This window comes from Schistocerca cancellata, chromosome 1, assembly GCF_023864275.1.
Source record: "Schistocerca cancellata isolate TAMUIC-IGC-003103 chromosome 1, iqSchCanc2.1, whole genome shotgun sequence".
NCBI classification, from domain to species: domain Eukaryota; kingdom Metazoa; phylum Arthropoda; class Insecta; order Orthoptera; family Acrididae; genus Schistocerca; species Schistocerca cancellata.
Window position 1 is genome coordinate 1,136,965,740 of NC_064626.1, and position 27,011 is coordinate 1,136,992,750.

At 42.5% G+C, this 27,011-nt stretch overlaps 1 protein-coding gene across 1 annotated transcript in view; it reads left to right on the forward strand.

Annotated features, from left to right (window-relative positions):
* LOC126163144 (caspase-1-like) overlaps positions 1–6,820 on the forward strand; it is a 147,388-nt gene extending 140,568 nt beyond the window's left edge. Inside the window, exon 7 of the mRNA XM_049920073.1 lies at positions 4,843–6,820. Within this exon, the coding sequence (XP_049776030.1) occupies positions 4,843–5,072 (230 nt within the window). The 3' untranslated portion in view covers positions 5,073–6,820. The remainder of the gene's footprint in view (positions 1–4,842) is intronic.
* The last annotated feature ends 20,191 nt before the right edge of the window (positions 6,821–27,011 follow it).

A 27,011-nucleotide genomic window follows, 5' to 3' on the forward strand; every position in this document is an offset into this window, starting at 1 on the left:
CTGCGTGGTTATCAGCGCCCGTACAATTACCCAATCTTTGCTCTGTCCAATTTCGCCACTTTCCGGGATGATGATGAAATGATGAGGACAACACAAACACCCAGTCATCTCGAGGCAGGTGAAAATCCCTGACCCCGCCGAGAATCGAACCCGGGACCCCGTGCTCGGGAAGCGAGAACGCTACCGCGAGACCACGAGCGGCGGACCCCATTGGAGAGGCACGTCCTTTCGTCTACTAATCGCACGGTTTTGCGGTGCGTCCGCAAAACACAGACACTAAACTTATTACAGTGAACAGAGACGTCAATGAACGAACGACAGTTCATAACTTTGCGAAAATAAAGAAAGTAAAATTTAGACTAGAGGGAAGACTTGAACCAAGAATCTCTCGTACCGCAGCTATTCACGCTAACCGCGGGACCACGGCACTCCTTACCTCACACTCCCCTGATGTTGCCTATCTTGCACGTGGACTACTCAGTTTGTATATTTTGCTTATTTTTTTCATAGTTCCACACAACTTCTTCCTGTTTTCTCTATTGATCTGTGTTCAGTTTTTCAAGGCCTATCCACTGTGCCAACTTATAACTAAATCTGAGGGGGGTGTGATGGGGAGGTTCCCTCGTCAGTGCCTGCCTCAGATGGCACAAGCTGATGGGCACGCGCTGGTGAGTAATGCAGAGTTCAACTGGATAAAATTTCACAGTTGTTCTCAGCTCTTTTCGATCGGGGGAGCATGGAACATTCACCTGTCGTGTCACAACTCGTGCTCTTTTTGAAGTTCGCGCATCGCCTCTGGCATTCTCCGCCAAGGCAATAGTAACTTCTTCAACCATCTGTGGTGCAGTCGGCTGTCGGCCTCACCCAGGAGCAATTCCCAAATCGCCAGTTAAATGGATCATCCGAATCATGTTCTTCAACTCTGGTGCGGAAAGAGGACCTCTCCGTATTTCTTTAATGCGTCGATAGTGGCGAAGAGCAGCAGCACTGTTGCTATTGTTTTGATAAAACAGCTTTCCGAGTAAAGCCATTCTGACCTTGTCCACACCTATGTAATGCACACTGATGCTTTTGCTTCAATCCTACGGCGCAGCGCCAGTACCGGCTCCTAACGGCAAGACATGATACTAACACTACCAATAACGCAAATCCTGTGGCGCACAGCTGGGTACCCAGACAGCATAGTCGCGTAAGTTTAATCATAACCACTCTGTACATTATACTCGTGTGTACAGAAAAGCCTCACAGCCACTTGGCGACTTCTCATTAAAATGTTGTCGTTGTGGTCTGCAGTCCAGAGAATGGTTTGATGCAGCTCTCCATGTTACTCTATCCTGTGCAAACTTCTTCATCTCTAACTACTTCTGGATCTGCTTAGTGTATTCGTCTCTTGGTCTTCCTCTACGATGCTTACCCTCCACGCTACCCTCCAGTGCTAACTTGGTGATCCTTTGATGCCCTACCAACCGATCCCTTCTTCTAATCAAGTTGTGCCACAAATTCCTCTTCTCCCCAATTCTATTACCTCCTCGTTAGTTACGAGATCTATCCATCTAATCTTCAGCATTATTCTGCAGCACCACATTTCGAAAGACTCTATTCCCTCAATGACTACTTTAAGTGTCTCATTTCCTAATCTAATTCCCTCAGCATTACCCGATTTAATTTGACTACATTCCATTATCCTCGTTTTCCTTTTGTTGATGTTCATCTTATATCCTCCTTTCAAGACAGTGTCCTTTCCGTTCAGCCTCTCTTCCACGTCCTTTGCTGTCTCTGACAGAATTACAATATCATCGTCGAACCTCAAAGTTTCTATTTCTTCTCCATGGATTTTAATACCTATTGCATTGTCATCGGAAACTCTCAAAGATTTTATTTCTTCTCCGTGAACTTTAATTCCTAATCCTAATTTTTCTTTCATTTCCTTAACTGCCTACTCGATATGCAGATTGAATAATATCAGGGATAAGCTACAATCCTGTCTCACTCCCTTCTCAACCACTGCTTCCCTTTCATGCCCCTCGACTCATATAACTGCTATCTGGTTTCTGTACAAATTGTAAATTGCCTTTTGCTCTCTGTATTTTACCCCTGCCACCTTTTAAATTTGAGAGAGCATTCCAGTCAACATTATCAAAAGGTTTCTGTAACATATTAGCCAACATCACTGGAGGGATCGATTCAACGACTGTGGTTATCCGTTGCGCGCAGGGTTTCAAGATCTGGTACACGTTTCATAGGTTTCTGTAAGTTTGCAAATGCTATAACCGTAGGTTTGCCTTTCCTTAATCTATCTTGTGTGAGAAGTCGTATGGTCAAAAAGTGCCTTGTGTTTTTCTGCATTTCTCCGGAATCCAAACTGATCTTCCCCGAGGTCGGCTTCCACGAGTTTTTCCATTCCTCTGTAAATGATTCGTGTTAGTATTTTGCAGCCGTGAGTTATTAAACTGATACTTTATGTGTTTTTATAACATATTTATACATATACATACATGTTGTTTGTGTGTGTGTGTGTGTGATTTATGTAGGGGAAAGATGGCCGCGGTGGCCGAGCGGTTCTAGGCGAACTCAAGTTCGAATCCTGCCTCGGGCATGGATGTGTGTGATGTCCTTAGGTTAGTTAGGTTTAAGTAGCTCTAGGTCTAGGTGACTGATGACGTCATATGTTAAGTCCCACAGTGCTTGGAGCGATTTTAACCATTTTTTCACTTAGGGGGAAAGTTGTTGTCGCAAATATCGAGGAGTTCTAGACCGATTTACTAAAAATTTTTACACGACACTCTAATGAACGTTCGGACGGACATAGGCTATATATTTTTGTAAAACATATAATGTATACATATATATGTAATATATATGTAGTTATCACAAATCTCGAAAAGTTCTTGGCCGATTTACTTCAAATTTTTACACGATACTCTACTGAATATTCAGACTAAAGTGGGCACAGGAAAGAGGGAAGAGGAGTTGGATACAGAGGGAGGGGGAGGGAGATTACTCACAGGACGACGGGGAAGGGGAGGGGGGTGATGTATACGGAGAGTGAAGTAAGGGTGACAAAATGAGCAGAGAGAAGGGGCGCAAGAAATTTTAGGCTGTACAGGGTGTCCGAAAAGTCTTTCCCTGATTACATAAATTGATAACTCAGGCTAGAAGTAAGACACAAATATGAAACTCGTGTCTAATTGTTTACAAACTATCAAAGTTTTTTTCACACAACAGTAAACTTCCACATGAGCACTCTTGGTAGCATGTAGCACATCTAGGCGATAATCAATTTCCGTCCACACATTAGCCAACATCACTGGAGGGATCGATTCAACGACTGTGGTTATCCATTGCCGCAGGGTTTCAAGATCTGGTACACGTGTTCGGTAGACCTCGTCCTTGACATAACCCCATAAAAAGAAGTCTAATGGGGTTATGTCAGGAGAGCGTGGAGGCCAACCCGTTGGCCCGTCACGACCAATCCATCGCCCGGGAAAGGTCATATCGAGATAGGCACGGACGTCCAAACCCCAATTAGGCGGTGCACCGTCTTGCTGAAGCAAGACATCGGGGTGACAGTGAAGCAGCTGAGGAACAGCATACAGTTGCAACATGTCTAGATACACTGCAGATGTGACGGTAGCTTCAACGAAGGAGAATGGTCCGATAATTCAATCATGCAATAGCGCGCACCCAACATTCACCTTCGGACTGCCTCTCGTGCACTCCATGACCTCGCCAGGAGGTTGTGAACCCCAAGTGCGCACATTATGGCGATTCACTACTCCACTGACAAAAAAGTTCGCTACGTCGGAAAAGGCAATTCGTCTGAGACAACCGTCATCGTCCTCAATACGTGATAGCATTTCGACCGCAAAGTCATATCGACGTGTACTGTCATTGGGCAACAAGGTCTGAATGCTTTGCACTTTGTATTCACGAAACAATAAACGTTTGTGACCGAGCGAAGTGGCGCAGTGGTTAGCACACTGGACTCGCATTCGGGAGGACGACAGTTCAATCCCGCGTCCGGCCATCCTGATTTAGGTTTTCCGTGATTTCCCTAAATCGCTCCAGGTAAATGCCGGGATGGTTCATCTGAAAGGGCACGACCGACTTCCTTCCCCGTCCTTCCCTGATCCGACGAGACCGATGACCCCGCAGTTTGGTCTCTTCCCACAAACCCAACAAACCAATAAACGTTTGTGTAAAATGTCATGGAGAGAGGTTTTTGGCATCTGTAGTTCACGTGAGGCCCTGAGCACCGATTTCTTCGGACTTCGCAGAAAATACTGCCTTACAGCTTCCACCCTGTCTGCTGAGGTTCTTGGTCGACCAGACCTCGGAAGGTGAGCAACCGATCCTGTGTTCTTGAACTTCTCATACAAGGCTTTAATGCTCTTGACATCAGGTGGATTCCTTCCATATGTTGTGCGGAAGAGTCTCTGCACTGTGGTTGGTGATCTTGTCTCATGGTACAACAGGACACACTGTGCCTTCTCCTGATTGGTTAACATGGCTTCTTGGGCACTGCACCTCATCCACTACTTACGTACTGCGAACCTAAAACAGAAAAAAAACTTTGATAGTTGTAAACAATTCGACACAAGTTTGATATTTGTATCTAACGTCTAGCCTGAGTTATCAATTGATATAATCAGGGAAAGTCTTTTCGGACATCCTGTATATGCAATCCCAAAATATATTTAGCAGTTGCTCAGCAATGCCGGGTTCACTAGTTAATGTATGTTTTCGACTCGTCTTCCTCTTTTTTTAGAGCTTTTTGGGTAAATGTTTCACTTGGAACAGAAGTATGTGGTTTCACAAGAAGGTATTTTTATGATGTTGCAGGCTTGTACTCCTACCTCAACACAAAAAACGGTTCATGGTACGTGCAGACACTATGCTCCCATCTGAAAGAGCACGGCAAAACCATGGACCTCATGTCGTTGCTCACTGAAGTGAATCGCGTAGTGGGTCAGGAGTTTCGCGTCAAGAACAAGTCGGAGCCACGCCTGCAGGGCATGGTGCAGGCCCCCTCCTTCACATCGTCTCTGACGCGGCGCCTCCGCTTCCGGTAGGGTGGCCATCCCTGCCGTCACTGACCTCGACTCGCCACTACCCTCTGCCACCACTGGAGCACCCGCTGACAGATGGAGTCTGTCATATCACCGAGGACAGTCTCCGCAAAATCATCGTCAAATATCTCACACTGTTTGATAGATTACTTGCTATTTCTGACTGAATTTAGCTCCTTTTGTGGAACTTAATACACTACAATTTATCTAATTTTTCAGTTTTTTACTTAATTCAATTTATTTAATTTTTTAAGTTTTATGTAACTCAATTTTTTATGAACCATGTGTATGATACAGTATAACAATATAGACTAAAATGATTTACAAGATACTTATTTATTATTTAAATATGTCTGTAGGGTGACTATTTATAGAGGAACGTACTTTGTGAGATGTTTAACTCTGCTTTAGTTTTGCATCATCTCGCTTTTGACTGATTTTATGTTTCCCATATCGATTTCCTCTCCTAAGTAAATCTCTTTTTCTCAGAGTAGCACTTGCCTCCATTGGGCTCTATTATTTAATGTATATCTTCCAATTTACAATTTTTTATGTCTACAGTTCCATCCAGTACCTTACAAGCTATTTTCTGATATCTCAACATATTTCACGTCATATTCCTTATTGGTGTTAGTGTTTTCCATTATTTTCCTCTACTATCCTACTGACAACCTCGTCATTCATTATCCCATCACTCAGCAAGTTTTTCAGCATCCTTCTACAACAATACATCTCAAATGCTTAGACTCTCCTTTTTGTGAATAATGTAAAAAAGTTATCAATTAACAAATGTGTTCACACATATAGTGGGCATTATGTGGGGGTCTGTGTTTCCTCCTAGATGGTGCTATTATCAATGAAATCCACACGCAGAAGTTTTAGTTTTCCAAATGAGAGCTGCCATTTCTTAATTAAGACGAATTCTATACCTTACATGTCTGTATTGAGCTTGGAATATTGTTTTTCCAGTTTTTGATAGATGAAACCAGGTTTACCAGAATTAAATATATTCACATGTCTTACTTTAATTGAAATCCGCCGTCTTTAATTCCCAAACAAGATACATGACAAATGAAATATCGATATGTTACTTTAAATACTTTCTCAGCGGATGGTAATTATATGCCAATATTTTCTTGCTGCATACATCAAAACGATACGGCAGTCTCATGTATGCTAATATTCGTTGCTCATTATTGAAGTTTCTTGGAAAACACTGCAGAATCGGGCATTGGGGCTAATATACTAATTTGGGGAAAGTATTCAGCAACAATAATTTGGATTTTCTGCCTTGAGTAAAAAGGACTGCACCTTTAGTAGAGGTCTGAAGAGCATCTATCACTTTTCCCATAGACTTGTTTTGCGTATGTGAATTACTATGTTATTCTGTGGTTTCTTCTTTAGCATCACTGATTTCCTTCATAATATATGACATAAATCCACTGCATGTTGTAATGTGCTTAATCTTAGCAAATCCTCTAATGCACGATTATATTAGTTATCAATTTATATTACCCATATTTGCGAATTTTGTTACTAATTTATTAATTTATACTAAGAAACTCTACTTAGATTGTGTGAAATAATTAATATTTTCAATCTATCTCAACAAGGCACTGTGCTGGGTCTTTGTAGATGTTCAACAAACAAATGAAGACACTAGATTTTTACAGTAATGTTAATAAAAAATTATTTTAGTGAACTTGAGTGAACTCGCTGATATTTTTACATTATAAAAATCTAAATTTTGATTGCGTGTGTATGGACATCAAAGTTTGTGGTCTCTTAAGAAAAGAATTAATGCATATTTTTTTCTGATGGATTGTACAGTAAATAAATAATATAGTTTGGACTCATTTGTCTATAGCTTTGTTCATTATATTTGCCTACGCCTCTGTTGTTGTGATTATTTTTTAATTTTGGAAAAAAAAAGCTGTATGACATTGTCGTTTCATACCGGTAAGGAATTTTTGTTTTAAATGCAAAAGCTTTTTAAAATTGTGTGATTTTTCCGATGAGCACATTCCGTTGTTTTAGACACCGTTTTGGCTATTAAACCTTGCAGGATAGCTAATATTTTCATCTTCACTTTTATAACCAACTATTAAATTTCTGATTCCATCTGTTGTCATGGAAAATTTAGATTCCAATAATTCTTTTGTCTTCATGAAGGACACACATGGCAGCCTCTTCCCTCTTACTCTTATATTTAAGCATTCAGCCACACTTTTCTCTTAATTTGTATAGATAAGTGCACATCTTCTGTGTTGTTCAATAGGTTTTTGTTAGAATGTCAGCATATAGTGTATTTATTTATACAAAACTTTTAAATTTACAAATTTATATATTGTTAGAGCCAACTGATACATTCCAACAATAATATTTTCGATGTCATATTTCGGTTATGTAAACCCATTTCAATACTTATTGCTGGGGTATGTTATACATAATACATGCAACTAAAGGTAATTCTTAACTGATGTTCACAGAAAAAACTTATGACATAATAAATAGTAATAGATAGGTACTGGTGTCAGAAGTGTCAAGAAAAAGTATTGCTGCTTGGTTTCTCAGCCACAATACTCCATTTAGATACTGATGTGAACAAGAGTGAACAGTATTTCTGAAGAGAGATACATCAGATAATCTTAATCAAGATAATCACAGGATATTCAGTGCCTTGCTCTTTTATTTGTTTTTTGCACCTCAGAGAATAATTTTTTGTACCATTAAGTAATACGAATAGATGAAGGTGAAAATTAAAGTTAAAATCTTTAGTGATCTTCATTAAGAGAAACGAGCTAATCATATCAACTTTCTCTACATGAGTAGAGCGATATTGGTTGATTGTTGTGAAGTCACATAAACATAAAATTATGTGTGTCATGAAAACCACAAGATGCCTTTCTTTCTACCTTTCTAGATGGTGAACGTATTGTGAAATGACAGGAAGGATTAGCCAATAGTTATACTTTTAATATCAGGAAGTCGTCGGATACCTTGTAGGTGCCGATAAATGCGTAAGTAATTCAAAAATGAAGGCTCACTAGGGGTTGACTAACTACTCTGTTTCCGACGTTTCGCAGATCATTAGCGCTGATCTACTGCACGCGGACCCCACACCCTAGCACAAATACATAGCATTGGTTGACACTAGACTGATCAACGTGTCTACTTTGTTTAGGTATCACTATCCGATTACTGTTTAAACTCTTCAGAACAAACCAGTTTCGGGTGTGTCGGCTAGTTTTAAACATGGCTCGCGCAAAATGAAACTAGTTTATATTATCTTATAAGTGTGTAGTTTACATTCTAAGTATGCACTCCTTTATACCATATTTTTTGGGTGTCATAAAGACACTTATTTCACAAACAACCAACTTCGCCCACCGAGCGATGTCTTTACTTCAGTCTAAAACAAAAAGCACAGAATAGAGACGGTACAGCATTAAAACTCAACTTAAACCCACGCGCCAAAATTTAGTGCATCTGGGCAATATCTGTCGTATTGAAACCGAGTAAACAGCTGACACGTTTTGCTTATTTTATTTATTGTGCATGTTACCTGCTGGGTTAGCCTACAAGTAAACAGTTGTTTCGTGCACTGTAAAAGTTAGAAACATATAATGTGTTACGGCGTAAAGTCAAGCGCCGACGTGCCAGTCGGGAGCGTCAGAGCACAGGGGGCTGTGAAGATGACGTCAATCTACAGCACGTTGACGGAGCCCTCTCCAGGACGACAACGCGACAGCAACCGCCTCTATGCGAAGAAGACATAAGCGCCCCGGCCGACTGATCGCGGCCCGTCTAGTGCAGCATCAACATAAGGCGCTTCAAGACCAGCGACTCAAGAATTGCATATACTGAAGAGACAATTTATTCTGCCTGTCGCCTTTTGCTTGTGACGCATCAGTTAATACAAAGTTAAGTATTGTCAATCACTTTTCGTAATAAAACCCATTAATACGATTCGATTGAACTGTGTGTCTAGCGATCCGAGAAAGCAGGTTTCCTAGACACCCCGTATTCGACGACTAGGCAGGATTCATCATAATGAGCAGCAGTAAGAGAAAAGACCGCACAGGAAAGAAAAAAGCGATTTCCAAGAAGTGGCTGATAGCGGTAGCCTACACGAGAAAAATGAGCTTTCCGATTTTCTTGCTGGAAGCAATAGAAACTCATTAAACTGTATGTAAATGAAGCAAAACTGCATCAATTCCTGTCGTTAGTTTTTCAGTACAGTTTATCCATTTCCTATAATAAATTAAAAACGACTTGCGTCTTCTTCATTTCTGTGTATAATACACTACTGGCCATTAAAATTACTACACCAAGAAGAAATGCAGATGATAAACGGGTATTCATTGGACAAATATATTATACTGGAACTGACATGTGATTACATTTCCACGCAATTTGGGTGCATAGATCCTGAGAAATCTATACCCAGAACAGTCACCTATGGCCGTAATAACGGCCTTGATACGCCTGGGCATTGAGTCAAACACAGCTTGGATGGCGTGTACAGGTACAGCTGCCCATGCAGCTTCAACACGGTACCACAGTTCATCAAGAGTAGTGACTGGCGTATTGTGACGAGCCAGTTGCTCGGCCACCATTGACCAGACGTTTTCAGTTGGTAAAAGATCTGCAGAATGTGCTGGCCAGGGCAGCAGTCGAACATTTGCTGTATCCAGAAAGGCCCATACAGGACGTTCAACATGCGGTCGTGCATTATCCTGCTGAAATGTAGGGTTTCGCAGGGATCGAATGAAGGGTAGAGCCACGGGTCGTAACACATCTGAAATGTAACGTCCACTGTTCAAAGTGCCGTCACTGCGAACAAGAGGTGACCGAGACGTGTAACCAATGGCATCCTATACCATCATTGCCGGGTCATACGCCAGTATGACGATGACGAATACACGCTTCCAATAGGCATTCACCACGATGTCGCCAAACACGGATGCGACCATCATGTTTCTGTAAACAGAACCTGGATTCATCCGAAAAATTGACGTTTTGCCATTCGTGCACCCAGATTCGTCGTTGAGTACACCATCGCAGGCGCTCCTGTCTGTGATGCAGCGTCAAGGGTAACCGCAACCATGGTCTCCGAGCTGATAGTCCATGCTGCTGCAAACGTCGTCGAACTGTTCGTGCAGATGGGTGTTGTCTTGCAAACGTCCCCATCTGTTGACTCAGGGACCGAGGCATGGCTGCATCTCGACTGCTAGTGATACGAGGCCATTGAGATCTAGCACGGCGTTCCATATTACCCTCCTGAACCCACCGATTCCATATTCTGCTAAGAGTCATTGGATCTAGACCAACTCGAGTAGCAATGTCGCGATACGATAAACCGCAATCGCGATAGGCTACAATCCGACCTTAATCAAAGTCGGAAACGTGATGGTTCGCATTTCTCCTCCTTACACGAGCCATCACAACGAAGTTGCACCAGGCAACGCCGGTCAACTGCTGTTTGTGTATGAGAAACCGGTTGGAAACTTTCCTCATGTTAGCACGTTGTAGGTGTCGCCACCGGCGCCAACCTTGTGTGAATGCTCTGAAAAGCTAATCATTTGCATATCACAGCATCTTCTTCCTGTCGGTTAAATTTCGCGTCTGTAGCACGTCATCTTCGTGGTGTAGCAATTTTAATGGCTAGTAGTGTATATCTCATTCGATCCTGAGGAAAATAATTGGCTCATAAAATTTCTTTCTTTCATGTCTTACAGTCTCATATCACAACTTGATGATGAAGCGTCTATTTTTTCGTTATCGTGATAGTTACTGTGATACTTAATTTCCAAGTACACTGTAACACAAAAGTTGAAAGGTCTGCAGTTAAAGATGTGGTCGCTGGCTGCTTTACATTTGGTTCATGGTAAGTGCACCTTACTGTATACGTAATGTAGCTAACGTGTCTTAATTGTATTTGAGGTGTGCAGGAAGGCCAGGCTCACTCAGTGTAGAAAAAACAGAAGTCAGAGTATTTCCTTTGAGCGCGCCGCCTGTGCGCGCGAAGCTCCAGTAGCCTGCAACTTACAAGGGGACCGCGCTTTCTTGTCATCACTCATTTCGTCGACATTTATGGTATATGAAGGGCTTGGCCAAAAATAAAAGGGACGGATGTCGAAACGCAACATGGCCAGGCGTTTAAAGGAAAATAGCATTTGTGGTGTGGCTCGGGCGAGGGGTGAGCCATTTGTGGTAACACATCTCGTAAGCCAGATCAACGGAAATAATATTTAATATATCGTATCTATTAATACTTTCAGAAAAGGCACGAAAAGGAAAGGCAAACAAACTTTGTAATTGCAGATAATTCATCAGGAGGCAGTTGTAAGCTGTACACGAGAATTTCATATGTAAAATTGGATGTTTTCATTACTTTGCAGCTGATGATTTACACTTTCTGGGGTCATACGTAACGTAAAAACAGTCGTGAACAGTTCGTGGATGTAAATACACGTTTCTGAGCCTGGTGATCGTGATTTATTGTAGTACTTATTGCTGGAAGAAGATGATAAAGGGAAAGACATTCTACACCAACATTTACATAATGTAAAAGCTAAACACATATAGGGCAAAGTTGGACAAAAGTTTCTGTACGATACTCATCAAACGTCATTTACTAAACAAATGTGATTCATATTAGTAATATGTTAGAGCGAACTTCTAGATATGCGCCTAATTTAAAACATTTGTGTAAATTACATTACAATTAAGTGCAAAATGGCTAAGCAGGGATGGCTAGAGGACAAATGTAAGGATATAGAGACTTATCTCTCTAGGGATAAGACTGATACTGCCTACAGGAAAATTAAAGAGACCTTTGGAGAAAAGAGAACCACTTGAATGAATATCAAGAGCTCAGATGGAAACCCAGTTCTAAGCAAAGAAGGGAAAGCAGAAAGGTGGAAGGAGTATATAGAGGGTCTATACAAGGGCGATGTACTTGAGGACAATTTTATGGAAATGGAAGAGGATGTAGATGAAGATGAAATGGGAGATATAATACTGCGTGAAGAGTTTGACAGAGCACTGAAAGACCTGAGTCGAAACAAAGCCACTGGAGTAGACATTCCATTGCAACTACTTACGGCCTTGGGAGAGCCAGTGCTGACAAAACTCTACCATCTGGCGAGCAAGATGTATGAGACAAGCGAAATACCCTCAGACTTCAAGAATAATATAATAATTCTAATCCCAAAGAAAGCAGTTGTTGACAGATGTGAAAATTACCGAACTATCAGTTTAATAAGTCATAGCTGCAAAATACTAACGCGAATTCATTACAGACGGATGGAAAAACTGGTAGAAGCCAACCTCGGGGATATCAGTTTGGATTGCGTAGAAATGTTGGAACACGTGAGGCAATACTGACCCTACGACTTATCTTAGAAAATAGATTAAGGAAAGGCAAACCTACGTTTCTAGCAGTTATAAACTTAGAGAAAGCTTTTGACAATGTTGACTGGAATACTCTCTTTCAAATTCTAAAGGTGGCAGGAGTAAAATACAGGGAGCGAAAGGCTATTTACAATTTGTACAGAAACCAGATGGCAGTTATAAGAGTCGAGGGGCATGAAAGAGAAGCAGTGGTTGGGAAGGGAGTGAGACAGGGTTGTAGTCTCTCCCCGATGTTATTCAATCTGTATATTGAGCAAGCAGTAAAGAAAACAAAAGAAAATTTCGGAGTAGGTATTAAAATCCATGGAGAAGAAATAAAAACTTTGAAGTTCGCCGATGACATTGTAATTCTGTCAGAGACAGCAAAGGACCTGGAAGAGCAGTTAAATGGAATGGACAGTGTCTTGAAAGGCGGATATAAGATGAACATTAACAAAAGCAAAACGAGGATACTGGAATGTACTCAAATTAAGTCGGGTGATGCTGAGGGAATTAGATTAGGAAATGAGACACTTAAGGTAGTAAAGGAGTTTTGCTATTTGGGGAGCAAAATAACTGATGATGTTAGAAGTAGAGAGGATATAAAATGTAGACTGGCAATGGCAAGGAAAGCGTTTCTGAAGAAGAGAAATTTGTTAACATCGAGTACAGATTTAAGTGTCAGGAAGTCGTTTCTGAAAGTATTTGTATGGAATGTAGCCATGTATGGAAGTGAAACATGGAGGTTTAAAAATAGTTTGGACAAAAAGAGAATAGAAGCTTTTGAAATGTGGTGCTACAAAATAATGCTGAAGATTAGATCGGTAGATCACATAACTAATGAGGAAATATTGAATAGAATTGAGGAGAAGAGGAGTTTGTGGCACAACTAGACAAGAAGAAGGGACCGGTTGGTAGGACATGTTCTGAGGCGTCAATGGATCACAAATTTAGTATTGGAGGGCAGCGTGGAGGGTAAAAATCGTAGAGGGAGACCAAGAGATGAATACACTAAGCAGATTCAGAAAGATGTAGGTTGTAGTCAGTACTGGTAGATGAAGAAGCTTGCACAGGATAGAGTAGCATGGAGAGCTGCATCAAGCCAGTCTCAGGACTGAAGACCACAACAACAACAACAACATTTTAATCAACTTACTAGCTTCATTTAAAGTAATTTCTTTATTCTACTTTCCACTTAAAAGAATGAATGAAAATTCTAGCAATGAAGCATACCTTGAAATTCCTGTAGGGTGTTCCACAACAGCTGTTTCTCTTGGAAGCGCAGCTGATGTATTAGTTCGGTTCCAGAAAAGAAAAAAAATGATGAGTAAAATAAAAATGCTGCAAGGAAAGAACCAATATTTACAAACCAAAGTAGTTTCACTGTCATCTGAATCTGAAAGCAGAGGCAGTTTACAGCTTGCACGTATGAACAGTAATTAATTTAAAAGCTTATCTGATAAGTTTTCGCCGGCCGGTATGGCCGAGCTGTTTTAGGGGCTTCATTCTGGAACCGCACAACCGCTACGGTCGCAGGTTCGAATGCCACCTCGGGGATATATGTGTCTGATGCCCTTAGGTTAGTTAGGTTTAAGTAGTTCTAAGTTCTAGGGAACTGATGACCTCGGATGTGCTCAGAGCCATTTGCACCATTTGATAAGTTTTCAACTTAACATTTATCACTCCTTGTTCCATTAGCGTTTCCTTTCGAGTAAGTTTGGATTAGTTCCGTTTCGCAAGGATGTCCATTTCAAATAATAGTAGTAAACAGCTATCGCTTCATGTTTACTCGGCTTTCCACTCTGTATACTCTCTATTTTCTGTCAGAAACTATGCTTACAAACTTAACGAAGGGAATCATTCCCTACAGTTACTCGTACTCAATAAATAACTTCAAACTTAAGTAATTATAATCTAGTGAATTCTAGTGCCTTCTTTTATAAATAGGTAACAACGTGTAGTTACCGAGTGCAGTATTCAGTAAGCATTCCTCCGTGATAAGACTGCTAATATTACCATTACATATGATTCACTGATTTTAATACTAAATCAAAGTATGTTTGTTCTCGTAAGTTTCCTTCTTGTCTAGTTATGGCTCACCTAACTGCAAAATTTAACGTAAAAAACGATACTCTCTTTGGTATTACTTCAAGCACCTTTTTAAATTGTATCAGTTTAGTATAAAGCTGCCTTCAATACACAGAGAACGATGATATCGCTGACTACATAAAGGAAAACAGAATTGTACTCTCATCGCATCCTGATACGCTATGTCTTCAGCAGCCAAATAAATTACATTACTACATATTTACCACAAGAATTCAGGATATTTTCATCCAAGTACAATTTTATTTCGCTGTCTGTGTTGATCGTATTCAAAGTTATTTAGCAACTGAAACCAACAAAGGCTAGCTTCAGCGATATAACCGTATATAAACGTTAATAATTTGTTATCTTATTAAATTATTCCTTTATTTATGATTTTTCTTTCTTTTGCTTTCGGTGATGAACATTCCTTTTCAGTTTCTTTTACTTATCAAGCACTGATGACTTTAGCATAAACTAAATAGTCTCAGCGATTTTGCCTTAAAGCTCTCAAGCAACCAACCACGCCTGGGAGCAAGACAGCCTTCCAGTCAGTCTCAGTCCCGAATAAAGTGGGAGGGGTTAATCGTTGGACTAACCGTTCAACATCGTAAAAAAGTGTAGGGTTCCGATACATTCACACCCATCCTTGCTTTGGAATGGAAGTTACGGAAAACGACCCTAGCTTACGAAGAAAGAATTACGAATACAAACGTGGGATTTAGGAACACTGTAAGCTAAAGGCCAGAAAAAGATACTTGATGAAGAACTAACGGAGTGCAAGATGGCCTGAGTAAGGCATACATATGCCATATCAGAATCAAAGGTAAATATAGAAACCTCTGATTAGTAAGTGTCCATGTCCCAACTGAGGACAAGGAGGAAGACATAAAAGACGAATTCTATGACACTTAGACAAGATGTGTTCCAGATTAGCTCATTACATCAAAATTGCGCTATGGAACTTAATTGCCGAAATAAGACAATTACACCAACGGAAACCACATATAGATATGTTTAACTTGCACACTGACTCAATGTTAATGGTATAAGGTTCATCAACTTCGCCACAGCTAGAAACATGAAAATAGTCAGTACATTATTTCCCCATAAAGACATACGTGAAGCAACATGGACTTCACTGTATGGGCTACCTAGGCACCAAACAGACCTCATGTTGGCAGAGAAATAACATAAGAAGGTAGGTAGTAACAGATGTCAGTACAATGATAGGGGCTGAGGTGGCATCAGCTTATTCTATTGTGCTAATAAAGATGAAACAATCATTACAAAAACATTCATGTACGAGAAACAGTGGAAAAAAACGAAAAGAGTAGATGTGAGTAGGCTAAAAGAAGAGGAGGTGAATAAAAAGTTTAAGATTAAGCTTAGAAATAGATTCACAGAATTAGAGAAAGAAAGCAATAGGAAAGGAGGTGAAGATATCAATAAAAAACGGAACAAGATAATAATAGCTATAAAGGAGACAGCACAGGAACTACTAGGAGCTATACATAACATCGTCTAGATCTAAGTTAGTATTCAGACAGGCAAAAATAAGAATATAATATCAGGTCATCATGTAACCAATGGTGTGCTACGCAAGCGAGACATAGTCCCTGACAAAAGAGAGAAAAAAAAAACGGAGACAAAACTCGTCACTTTTGAAAATAAAGTGCTGAGAAAAATATACAGACCAGTGAAATAAAATGAACAGTAGAGAATAAGGAAAAACGGAGACCCAGTTATACACACTACCTGACATCGTAGCGAGTGTGAGAACTAAAAATCTCAGGTGGTACGGACATTTGAGGAGGAGAAGGGACAACACGTTAATAAAGGCAGTAGAGGATGGAGAAGCCGAAGGTTGGAGAACGCTAGGACGGCTGAGAGCGAGATGAAGGGATGATGGGAGATATGCAGATATTGGTCGGGGAGATGAAGATGCAGTTGACAGGAAGGTGTGGAAGGCTAGACTGAGTGAAGCCAAGGACCGGCTGCGGTTTATGTGGCCGGTTGTAAGTAGGCTGTTTAGGTTCTTATACTGGTAACGCCGCCGCCACGTAGCGCTCTGTATGAAAATCACTAGCTGTACTGTGTGCAGTCTGTGGCTGGTTGGCATTGTTGTAATACTCGCCAGTGTAGCGTTGGGCAGTTGGCTGTTAACAGAGCGTAGCGTTGTGCAGTTGGAGGTGAGCCGCCAGCAGTGGTGGATGTGGGGAAGCGAGATGCCGGATTTTTGAGAGCGGATGATCTGGACGTGTGTCCATCAGAAACAGTACATTTGTAATAATGGATGTCATGTACTTATATATATATATATATATATATATATAATGATTTTTGAACACTATTAAGGTAAATACATTGTTTGTTCTGTATCAAAATCTTTTTCTTTTGCTAACTATGCCTATCAGTAATTAGTGCCTTCAGTAGTTTGAATCGTTTATTTAGCTGGCAGTATTGGCGCTCGCTGTATTGCAGTAGTTCGGGTAATGAAGATTTTTGTGAGGTAAGTGATTCATGAAAGGTATAGGTTATTGTTAGTCTGGGCCATTCTTTTGTAGGGATTATTAAAAGTCAGATTGCGCTGCGCTAAAAAATATTGTGTGTCAGTTTAGTGTTGATCAGAAAAGGTGAAGAGCGAAATGCGAAATGTCTGAGTATGTTCAGTTCTGCTCAGCTGTTTGAAAAGCAAATAACGTAAGGGGTTTATCAGCACAGTAATTCATTAATTTTTCTAAGGGGACTTTTGACGGTGTAAAGAATATGGAAGCTCTCAATATCAAATTACTGACGCACTCTTAACATTTTTAATAACCCTCTAATACCTTTGGAATGTTTTTTTTTCCTTGTAAGAATATTTTATCAAAATTAAATTGACTCCCTGAAATATACCTTATCTACGTAATATCTAAATGTAAAATGATGAAGAACAAAACTGTGCTTTTTTTCTTCAGTACAAAGTAGTTTTCTTATATTGCTTTTTTGTCTTTCTTTAAAGCAAGAATTTTCTTTCTTCTTTATGCTTTTATTACTATTTCTTTACTTAAGTTAACTGGGGGTAAAATCCTAAGCCGGGTCTTATTTTGATTTCAGGCACCACAGATAATATTTATTAATGAAACACGAACTACTGCATACGTCGGAGTGCGTGGACCAGTTTTCCCCACTAAGTATTGCTAACAAACGCGCTTATTAGAAAATAAAGCGACATTCGCACTGCGACTTTTTTTATATCTGAAAGTATTTCAACAAAATTTGATCACCTCCGACGTTGGCTTCTATTTAACTGGACCTCCCCCCGTCCTCCCTCCACTAAGATTGTATAAAAGTTTGCCCTCTAGACACAGATTTTTCTTGAAGAAAATTATGACGCTATAATTTTTCAGTGAAGGGTTTGAATAAAGGAATCATTATATTAACCTTTTCCTACAGAGTTGGGTATCTTGTTCACTGTTTGGTAAGTATCAAATTCTCGAACCACTGTCAGGTTTCATTACTACTGCGGATGTAAGCTACCAATAGACAAGTAAGTCCGTTAAGTCGACTGGTTACTAACCACCCAACATGAGATGCTACCTGACGTAAAACCGCTCTGAACGCGATATATTATTGTCGCAATACTGCAAATTGCGACCACCTACAAAAACAACAAAAAATCGTGTAGGAAACCTAGATACTAATTTAACAAGAACTAGGCCCCGAATAAATCCTTTCTGCGATAGCGCCAAATGTCAGGTCAAACATTTGACTTTCCCATCGTGAAATACACAACTGGCCATTAAAATTGCTACACCACAAAGATGACGTGCTACAGACGTGAAATTTAACCGACAGGGAGAAGATGCTGTGATATGCAAATAATTTGCTTTTCAGAGCATTCACACAAGGCTGGCGCCGGTGGCGACACCTACAACGTGCTGACATGAGGAAAGTTTCCAATCGATTTCTCACACACAAACAGCAGTACACCGGCGTTGCCTGTTGAAACGTTGTTGTGATGGCTCATGTAAGGAGGAGAAATGCGTACCATCACGTTTCCGACTTTGATTAAGGTCGGATTGTAGCCTATCGCGATTGCGGTTTACCGTATCGCGACGTTGCTGCTCGCGTTGGTCGAGATCCAATGACTGTTAGCAGATAATGGAATCGCTGGGTTCAGGAGGGTAATACAGAATTCCGTGCTGGATCCCAAAGGCCTCGTATCACTAGCAGTCGAGATGACAGGCATCTTATCCGCATCGCTGTAACGGATCGTGCACCCACGTCTCGATCCCTGAGTCAACAGATGGGGACGTTTGCAAGACAACACCCATCTGCACGAACACTTCGACGACGTCTGCAGCAGCATGGACTATCAGCTCGGAGACCGTGACTGCGGTTACCCTTGACGCTGCATCACAGACGGAGCGCCTGCGATGGTGTACTCAACGACGAACTTGGTTGCGTGAATGGCAAAACGTCATTTTTTCGGATGAGTCCAGGTTCTGTTTACATCATCACGATGGTCGCATCCATATTTTGTGACATCGCGGTGACCGCACATTGGAAGCGTCTATTCGTCATCGCCATACTGGCGTATCACGCGGCGTGATGGTATGGGGTGCCATTGGTTACACATCTCGGTCACCTCTTGTTCGCATTGACGGCACTTTTAAAAGCGGACGTTACATTTCAGATGTTTTACGACCTGTGGATCCACTCTTCATTCGATCCCTGCGGAACCCTACATTTTAGCAGGATAATGCACGACCGCATGTTGCAGGTCCTGTACGGACGTTTCTGGATACTGAAAATGTTCGACTGCTGCCCTGGCCAGCACATTCTCCAGATCTCTCACCAACTGAAAACGTCTGGTCAATGGTGGCCGAGCAACTGGCTTGTCACAATACGCCAGTCACTACTCTTGATGAACTGTGGTATCGTACTGAAGCTGCATGGGCAGCTGTATTTGTACACGCCAACCAAGTTCTGTTTGACTCAATGTCCAGGCGTATCAAGGCCGTTATGACAGCCAGAGGTGGTTGTTCTGGGTACTGATTTCTCAGGATCTACGCACGCAAATTGAGTGAAAATGTAATCACGTGTCAGTTCCAGTATAATATATTTGTCCAATGAATACCCGTTTATCATCTGCATTTCTTCTTGGTGCAATTTTAATGGGCAGTAGTGTAATACGACCGCGTCTCCAACGAGTATTTAGCCCTCCCACTCAATTAACGATGAGTTCGGTGATCCTACTCGTGGACCATTAAAAATGGTCCTCCCTCTATTGGCATTATAAATCTATTCAGAATAATGAAACTGAAAAAATATTGGCGTTAACATTCCTTTTAACAATATTCGTATCGTAGATCACCTCAGGGCATGTCCATGCGGTGTATTTGACCTGCGGTCGTCGCACGGTGGCGTTGGCAGCAGTCCACATACACAGAGATGTGTTGGTGCATGTCAGAGTATGGCGCAGCGAGTAAGTGTGCAGACGTTTTCAGACGTGCTAATGGTGACTGTGTGTTGAAAATGGCTCAAAGAACACATTTTGATGACGTTATGAGGGGTAGAATACTAGGCCGACTGGAGGCTGGTCAAACACAGCAGGTCGTAGCACGGGCCCTCCGTGTGCCACAAAGTGTGATCTCAAGATTGTGGCAACGATTCCAGCAGACAGGAAACGTGTCCAGGCGCTACAGTACGGGACTTCCACAGTGTAAAACACCACAAGAAGACCGATATCTCACCATTAAGTGCCCGTAGACGGCCACGAAGTACTGCAGGTAGCCTTGCTCGGGACCTTACTGCAGCCACTGGAACAGTTGTCTCCAGACACAGTCAACAGACGACTGAACAGACGTAGTTTATCCGCCAAGAGACCTGCAGGGTGCATTCCACTGACCCCTGGTCACAGGAGAGCCCTTAAAGCCTGGTGTCAAGAACACAGTACATGGTCATTGGAACAGTGATCCCAGGTTATGTTCACGGACGAGTCCAGGTATAATCTGAACAGTGATTCTCGCCGGGTTTTCCTCTTGCGCGAACCAGGAACCAGATACCAACCCCTTAATGTCCTTGAAAGGGACCTATATGGAGGTCGTGGTTTGATGGTGTGGGGTGGGATTATGATTGGTGTACGTACACCCTTAATTGTCCTTGACAGAGGAACTGTAACAGGTCAGGTGTATCGGGACATCATTTTTCACCAGTATGTCCGCCTTCTCAGGTGTACAGTGGGTCCCACCTTCCTCCTGATGGATGATAACGCACGGCCCCACCGAGCTGCCATCGTGGAGGAGTATCTTGAAACAGAAGATATCAGGCGAATGAAGTGGCCTGCCTGTTCTCCAAACCTAAACCCCTTCGAACACGTCTGGGGTGCTCTCGGTCGACGTATCGCTGCACGTCTTCAAACCCCTAAGACACTTCAGGTGCTCCGACAGGCACTGGTGCAAGAATGGGAGGCTATACCCCAGCAGCTGCTCGACCACCTGTTTCGGAGTAGGCCAACCCGTTGTGCGGCCTGTGTACGTGTGCATGGTGATCATATCCCGTATTGATGTCGGGGTACATACGCAGGAAGCAGTGGCGTTTTGTAGCACATGTGTTTCGGGACTGTTTTTTCAACTTATCACCAATAGCGTGAACTTACAGATCTCTGTCGTGAATGTTCACTATGTGCCTATGCTATTAACGCCAGGCCTCGCGGTATTAGCCGAGTGGTCAGGGGCGCTGCAGTCATGGACTGTGCGGCTAGTCCCAAGGAGGTTCGAGTCCTCCCTCGGGCATGGGTGTGTGTGTGTTTGTCCTTAGGATAATTTAGGTTAAGTAGTTTGTAAGCTTAGGGACTAATGATCTTAGCAGCTAAGTCCCATAGGATTTCACACACTTCTGAACATTTTTTATTAACGCCAGTTTTGTGAAGTGCCACGTTGTGTGGCACCACATTCTGCAATTATCCTTAATTTATGAGCAAGAGTGTAGATGGCGCGCACCGCCCTACTTGGCGGGGTGGGGTGGGGGAGTAGGGGGGAGGGTGGCAGCATCAATACGTCACCTACAACAATCAAATAAATACAGAAAATTAATAACATACAAAAAATTACATCCCTGAACACTATCACATGATGATGCGTGATAGGTTTAGGCGAATCAGACTTCCGTGACGTGCCACCAGATTGTGGCACTTCAGAAAGCATAAAAATACTGAGAACTTAATATGAATGTCTGAAGCTTCTAAGAGCTCACCTGACAGTATGGCACTGTAATGCATACACTATCACCAATACCACAACAACAACAACAACAGCTACTTCTGCTACTGACACACGGTCCAGTGGCACTAGCGACAAGTCTGATTACCTACCTTTTGCTGCACGGACGTGCAGGAGAGAGCTGGAAAGTGCCAACAGGTGAGAGGAACAACTGCGACGCCAGTGCCACTACCAGGTGTGCTAGGCTCCTCGGCAGAGGAACCACGGTGTGAGCAGCCCAATCGAGGTGATCCCGTATATACTCGATTGGGTTTAAACTGTAGAGTTTTGTGACCAGAGGAGAACGATAAATTCAATTTGGTGCTCTTCCAACCAGGCACGTACACTGCGAGCTGGTTAGCACGTTTCATTGTCGTGCTTTGGAGATGCCGTCATGCCGAGGAAAAAATAATTGGCTGCATTTAGGAGGAGACATTATCTCCAAGGATGGTTGCACACTAATTTTGATCCATTGTCCCTTCCAGAATGACAAGATCACCTAGAGAATGCCAAGAAAACATTTCCCAGATCATAACGCTCCCACCTACGGCCTGGACCCTCCAGACGATTGTTGTAGGGCTGTGCGACGAATCGTGAAGCGTGATGAACAGCAGTCATCACGTCACCACAAGTGAATGAACCAGGCCCCTACTGTGGCAGCCAATACGCAGCAACGTACGCTGAACGGTCGTTGAGGAGACACTCTTGGTAGCCCCTTGTTTCATCTGGGCGGTCAATTGTTCAGCAGCTGCTCATCTACTCCCTCGTACACACATCCCCAGCCGTCGCTCACCCCTGTCATCTACGGCCCGTGGTGTATCCCAATTACCGTGGCGCAAGTTTTGGATAGCGCCATTTTGTCATGCGTGGTATACTTTAACCACGACGGTAAGTGAACAGTTTAAAGACTTAGCCCTTTCGGAAACGTTTCCACCCTTGACCCGATGGCCTTTGGATCAAAATGGCTCTGAGCAATATGGGACTTAACTGCTACGGTCATCAGTCCCCTAGAACTTAGAACTACTTAAACCTAACTAACCTAAGGACAGCACGCAACACCCAGCCATCACGAGGCAGAGAAAATCCTTGACCCCGCCGGGAATCGAACCCGGGAACCCGGGCGTGGGAAGAGAGAACCGATGGCCTTTGATTATGCCGTTTTGGATGTCACGTAAATTCTGCGTTATGGAAACGAATGCACTGTTTTCCGCATTCCCACGACACACTTTACATTCTTTCACTGCCACCTGGCATCTGTGAGGGGTTATGGTATGTTGACGTTGAACATAGACGATGGCCACAATAATGTGACTGGACTGAGTGCTAATACAATAATGATGTTATTGTTGTGGTCTTCAGTCCTGAGACTGGTTTGATGCAGCTCTCCATGCTACTCTATCCTGTGCAAGCTTCTTCAGCTCCCAGTACTTACTGCAACCTACGTCCTTCTGAATCTGCTTAGTGTATTCATCTCTTGCTCTCCCTCTACCATTTTTACCCTCCACGCTGCCCTCCAATACTAAATTGGTGATCCCTTGATGCCTCAGAATATCCCCTACCAACCGATCCCTTCTTCTAGTCAAGTTGTGCCACAAATTTCTCTTCTCTCCAATTCTATTCATTACCTCCTCATTAGTTATGTGATCTACCCATCTAATCTTCAGCACCGCATTTCGAAAGCTTCTATTCTCTTCTTGTCTAAACTATTTATCATCCATGTTTCACTCCCATACATGGCCACACTCCATGCAAAACTTTCAGAAACGACCTCCTGACACTTAAATCTATACTCGATGTTAACAAATTTCTCTTCTTCAGAAATTCTTTCCTTGCCATTGCCAGTATACGCTTTATATCCTCTCTACTTCGACCATCATCAGTTATTTTGCTCCCCAAATAGCAATACCCATTTACTACTTTAAGTGTCTCATTTCCTAATCTAATTCCCGCAGCATCACCCGACTTAATTCGACTACATTCCATTATTCTCGTTTTGCTTTTGTTGATGTTCATCTTATATCCCCCTTTCAAGACACTGTCCATTCCGTTCAGCTGCTCTTCCAGGTCCTTTCCTGTCTTTGACAGAATTATAATGTCATCGGCGAACCTCGAAGTTTTTATTTCTTCTCCGTATATTTTAATTCCTACTCCAAATTTTTCTTTTGTTTCCTTTACTGCTTGCTCAATATACAGATTGAATAGAGTGATAAGCAATAATAATACCTCTGCTATTGAAAGCCTCCGGTCTTGCAACGTTCTTCACTTTATCTACTGGATACCGCACAATAGCTGCTGTCATCCATCCATAACCATGTTGATTAGCATCGGTATTCTCCACTCGACAAACACGGAAGGCATTTGAAGAACAACATACGCTCCAACAAACTACTCAAGGTCACTACAAAAACTACACGTCGATCCTGCCCAAAGCCGAGAAGCGATTCTTCTCGGTGCTGTAGCTCTCAGGGGCACCCCGGAATGCTATCTGCGTGAGGCACTTCTGTGAGTCCCGCAGCCGCCTAAGTTGGCTGCCACGCCGTGTCCTAGTTTTCCTAGGCACGGTCGGGTCAAAAAATACCGAATACCGGAAGTGATAGGACGCGTGCAGCGGAAGGTGCGCTTAGAGACAAGCGGCAGCTATGTGAGTAATCCATCTGGAACGACGGTGTCAGTCGTCGTGCAGTTGCATGTGCAACACTACTGGACGGCGAACCCAGGTGCCACGTTACGGGAGGAGATATAGGCGTTCACGCCTGACTGTCTATAGGGTTATTGACAATACAGTAGTGATCCTGAGCAGTTGTTGCTCAAGGGTCTTCCGTTTTTGTCGGATGTGTTCTTTACAGTGGAGAATACCGATGCAAATCAACATGGTGATGGATGGGTGACTGCTGCTATTGTGCGGTATCCAGGAGATAAAGTGAAGAATGTTGCAGGACTGGAGGCTTTCAATAACAGAGATATTATTGCTTATCGCACGATTCAAGTATGTTAGTTGTGAAACGGGGGCGTGGGTCGGTTCTATTACACGTCTAATATGCCATTTGTAGTGAGGACCAGGAATCATCGTAAAATAAATGAGTGTGTGTCCGTCGCAGTATAGTTTAAAGGGCAAGGATGCCGTCTGGAGTGTAGCCTTATACGGAAGTGAAACGTGAAATTATAGACAGTTCAGACAAAAAGACAACAGAAACCTTTCAAATGTGTTGTCGCAGAAGGAAACTGAAGGCTAAGTGCACAGATCGGATAGGTAATGAAGGAAATCATGAGTGAAAGAAGGGACCGGTTTATAGGACATATCCCGAGGCATCTACAAGTCGTCGGTTAGCTAATGGAGTGAAGTGTGTGTGTGTGTGTGTGTGTGTGTGTGTGTGTGTGGAGGGAGGACGGGTGTTGAAAATTTGTGGAGTGGGATCGAAGTTTGGCTACAGTGAACAGGTTAAGGGAATGCAGATTGCAGTAGCTATGTGGAGCTGATGGGACCTGCACAGAATAGTTTAACGTGGAAAGCTACAGCAGTCCATTCTTTGGACTGAAAATCACAACAACACAGAGATAAAAGATGGCAATAAAATTAGAACTACAAAAAAATCTACTAACATATACAAATATTGTGTCTACTGAGGTCGAAGTAGAGTGTGAATGCGAAGTTATCTGGACACGTTTAACAGGTCTAGGAGAAATAGAGTTAATTGTTGGGTGTTATTACCGGCCACCAGGTTCCACCGTGACAGTTCTAGAACCATTCAAAGGGAGTCTACACTCTGTATCGCAGAAGTACCCGGATCATGCTATATTATTGAGAGGCGACTTCAAACTACCTAGTATAGACTGGGATGTCTATGGATTCATTGCAGGTGGTACAGACAAGCCGTCGTGTGAATTACTTTTGAACACATTATCCGAAAACTGTCTTGAGCAGCTAAATCGACAGCCAACACGTAATGGAAATAATTTAGATCTGGTAGCCACGAACAGACCAGACCTCATCGACGGTGTGAGTGTTGAGACAGGGATTAGTGGTCATGATGCTGTCATTATGACTATGGTTACGAAAGTTAAATACTCGGTCAAGAAGGCTAGGAGAGTATTCTTACTAGAGAGAGCAGATAAGCAGTTGTTAGCATCCCACTTAGTAAATGAATCGACTTAATTTACTTCCGGTACGATGGACGTGGAAGAATTGTGGGCAAATTTTAAACACATTGTAAAGCACGCATTGGACAAGTATGTGCCGAAAAAGTGGGTTACGGACGGAAAAGACCCACCGTGGTTCAACAGCGCAATTCGGAGAATGCTCAGGAAGCAAAGACAGTTGCACTCGCGGTACAAGAAAGATCGGGAGAATGAGGACAGGCAAAAGTTAGCAGAGATTCGTGCTGCTGTAAAAAGAGCGATGCACGAAGCATACAACCAGTACCACCGTCATACCTTAGCAAAAGATCTTGCTGAAAACCCAAGGAAATTCTGGTCTTACGTAAAACCGGTAAGCGGGTCGAAGGCTTCCATCCAGTCACTCACTGATCAGTCTGGCCTGGCAACGGAAGACAGCAAAACGAAAGCTGAAATTTTAAATTTGGCATTTGAGAAATCTTTCACGCAGGAGGATCGTACAAACATACCGCCGTTTGAGTCTCGTACAGATTCCCGTATGGGGGACATAGTGACAGACATCCCTGAGGTTATGAAGCAGCTGAATGGGTTGAAAATAAATAAATCGCCAGGTCCTGATGGGATTCAATTCGGTTTTACAGAGAGTACTCTACTGCATTGGCTCCTTACTTAGCTTGCATTTATCGCGAATCTCTTGCCCAACGTAAAGTCCCGAGCGACAGGAATAAAAGCACGGGTGACGCCTGTATATAAGAAGGGTAGAAGGACGGATCCTCAAAATTACAGACCAATATCCTTAACATCGGTTTGTTGCAGGATTCTCGAACATATTCTCAGTTCGATGATAATGAATTTCCTTGAGACAGAGAAGTTGCTGTCCATGCATCAGTACGGCTTTAGAAAGCATCGCTCCTGCGAAACGTAAATCGCCCTTTTTCACACGATATCTTGCGAACCATGGTTGAAGGGTATCAGACGGATGCCATATTCCTTGGCTTCCGGAAAGCCGTTGACTCGGTGCCCCACTGCAAACTCCTAACTAAGGTACGAGCATATGGGATTGGTTCCCATATATGTGAGTGGCCCGAAGACTTCTTAA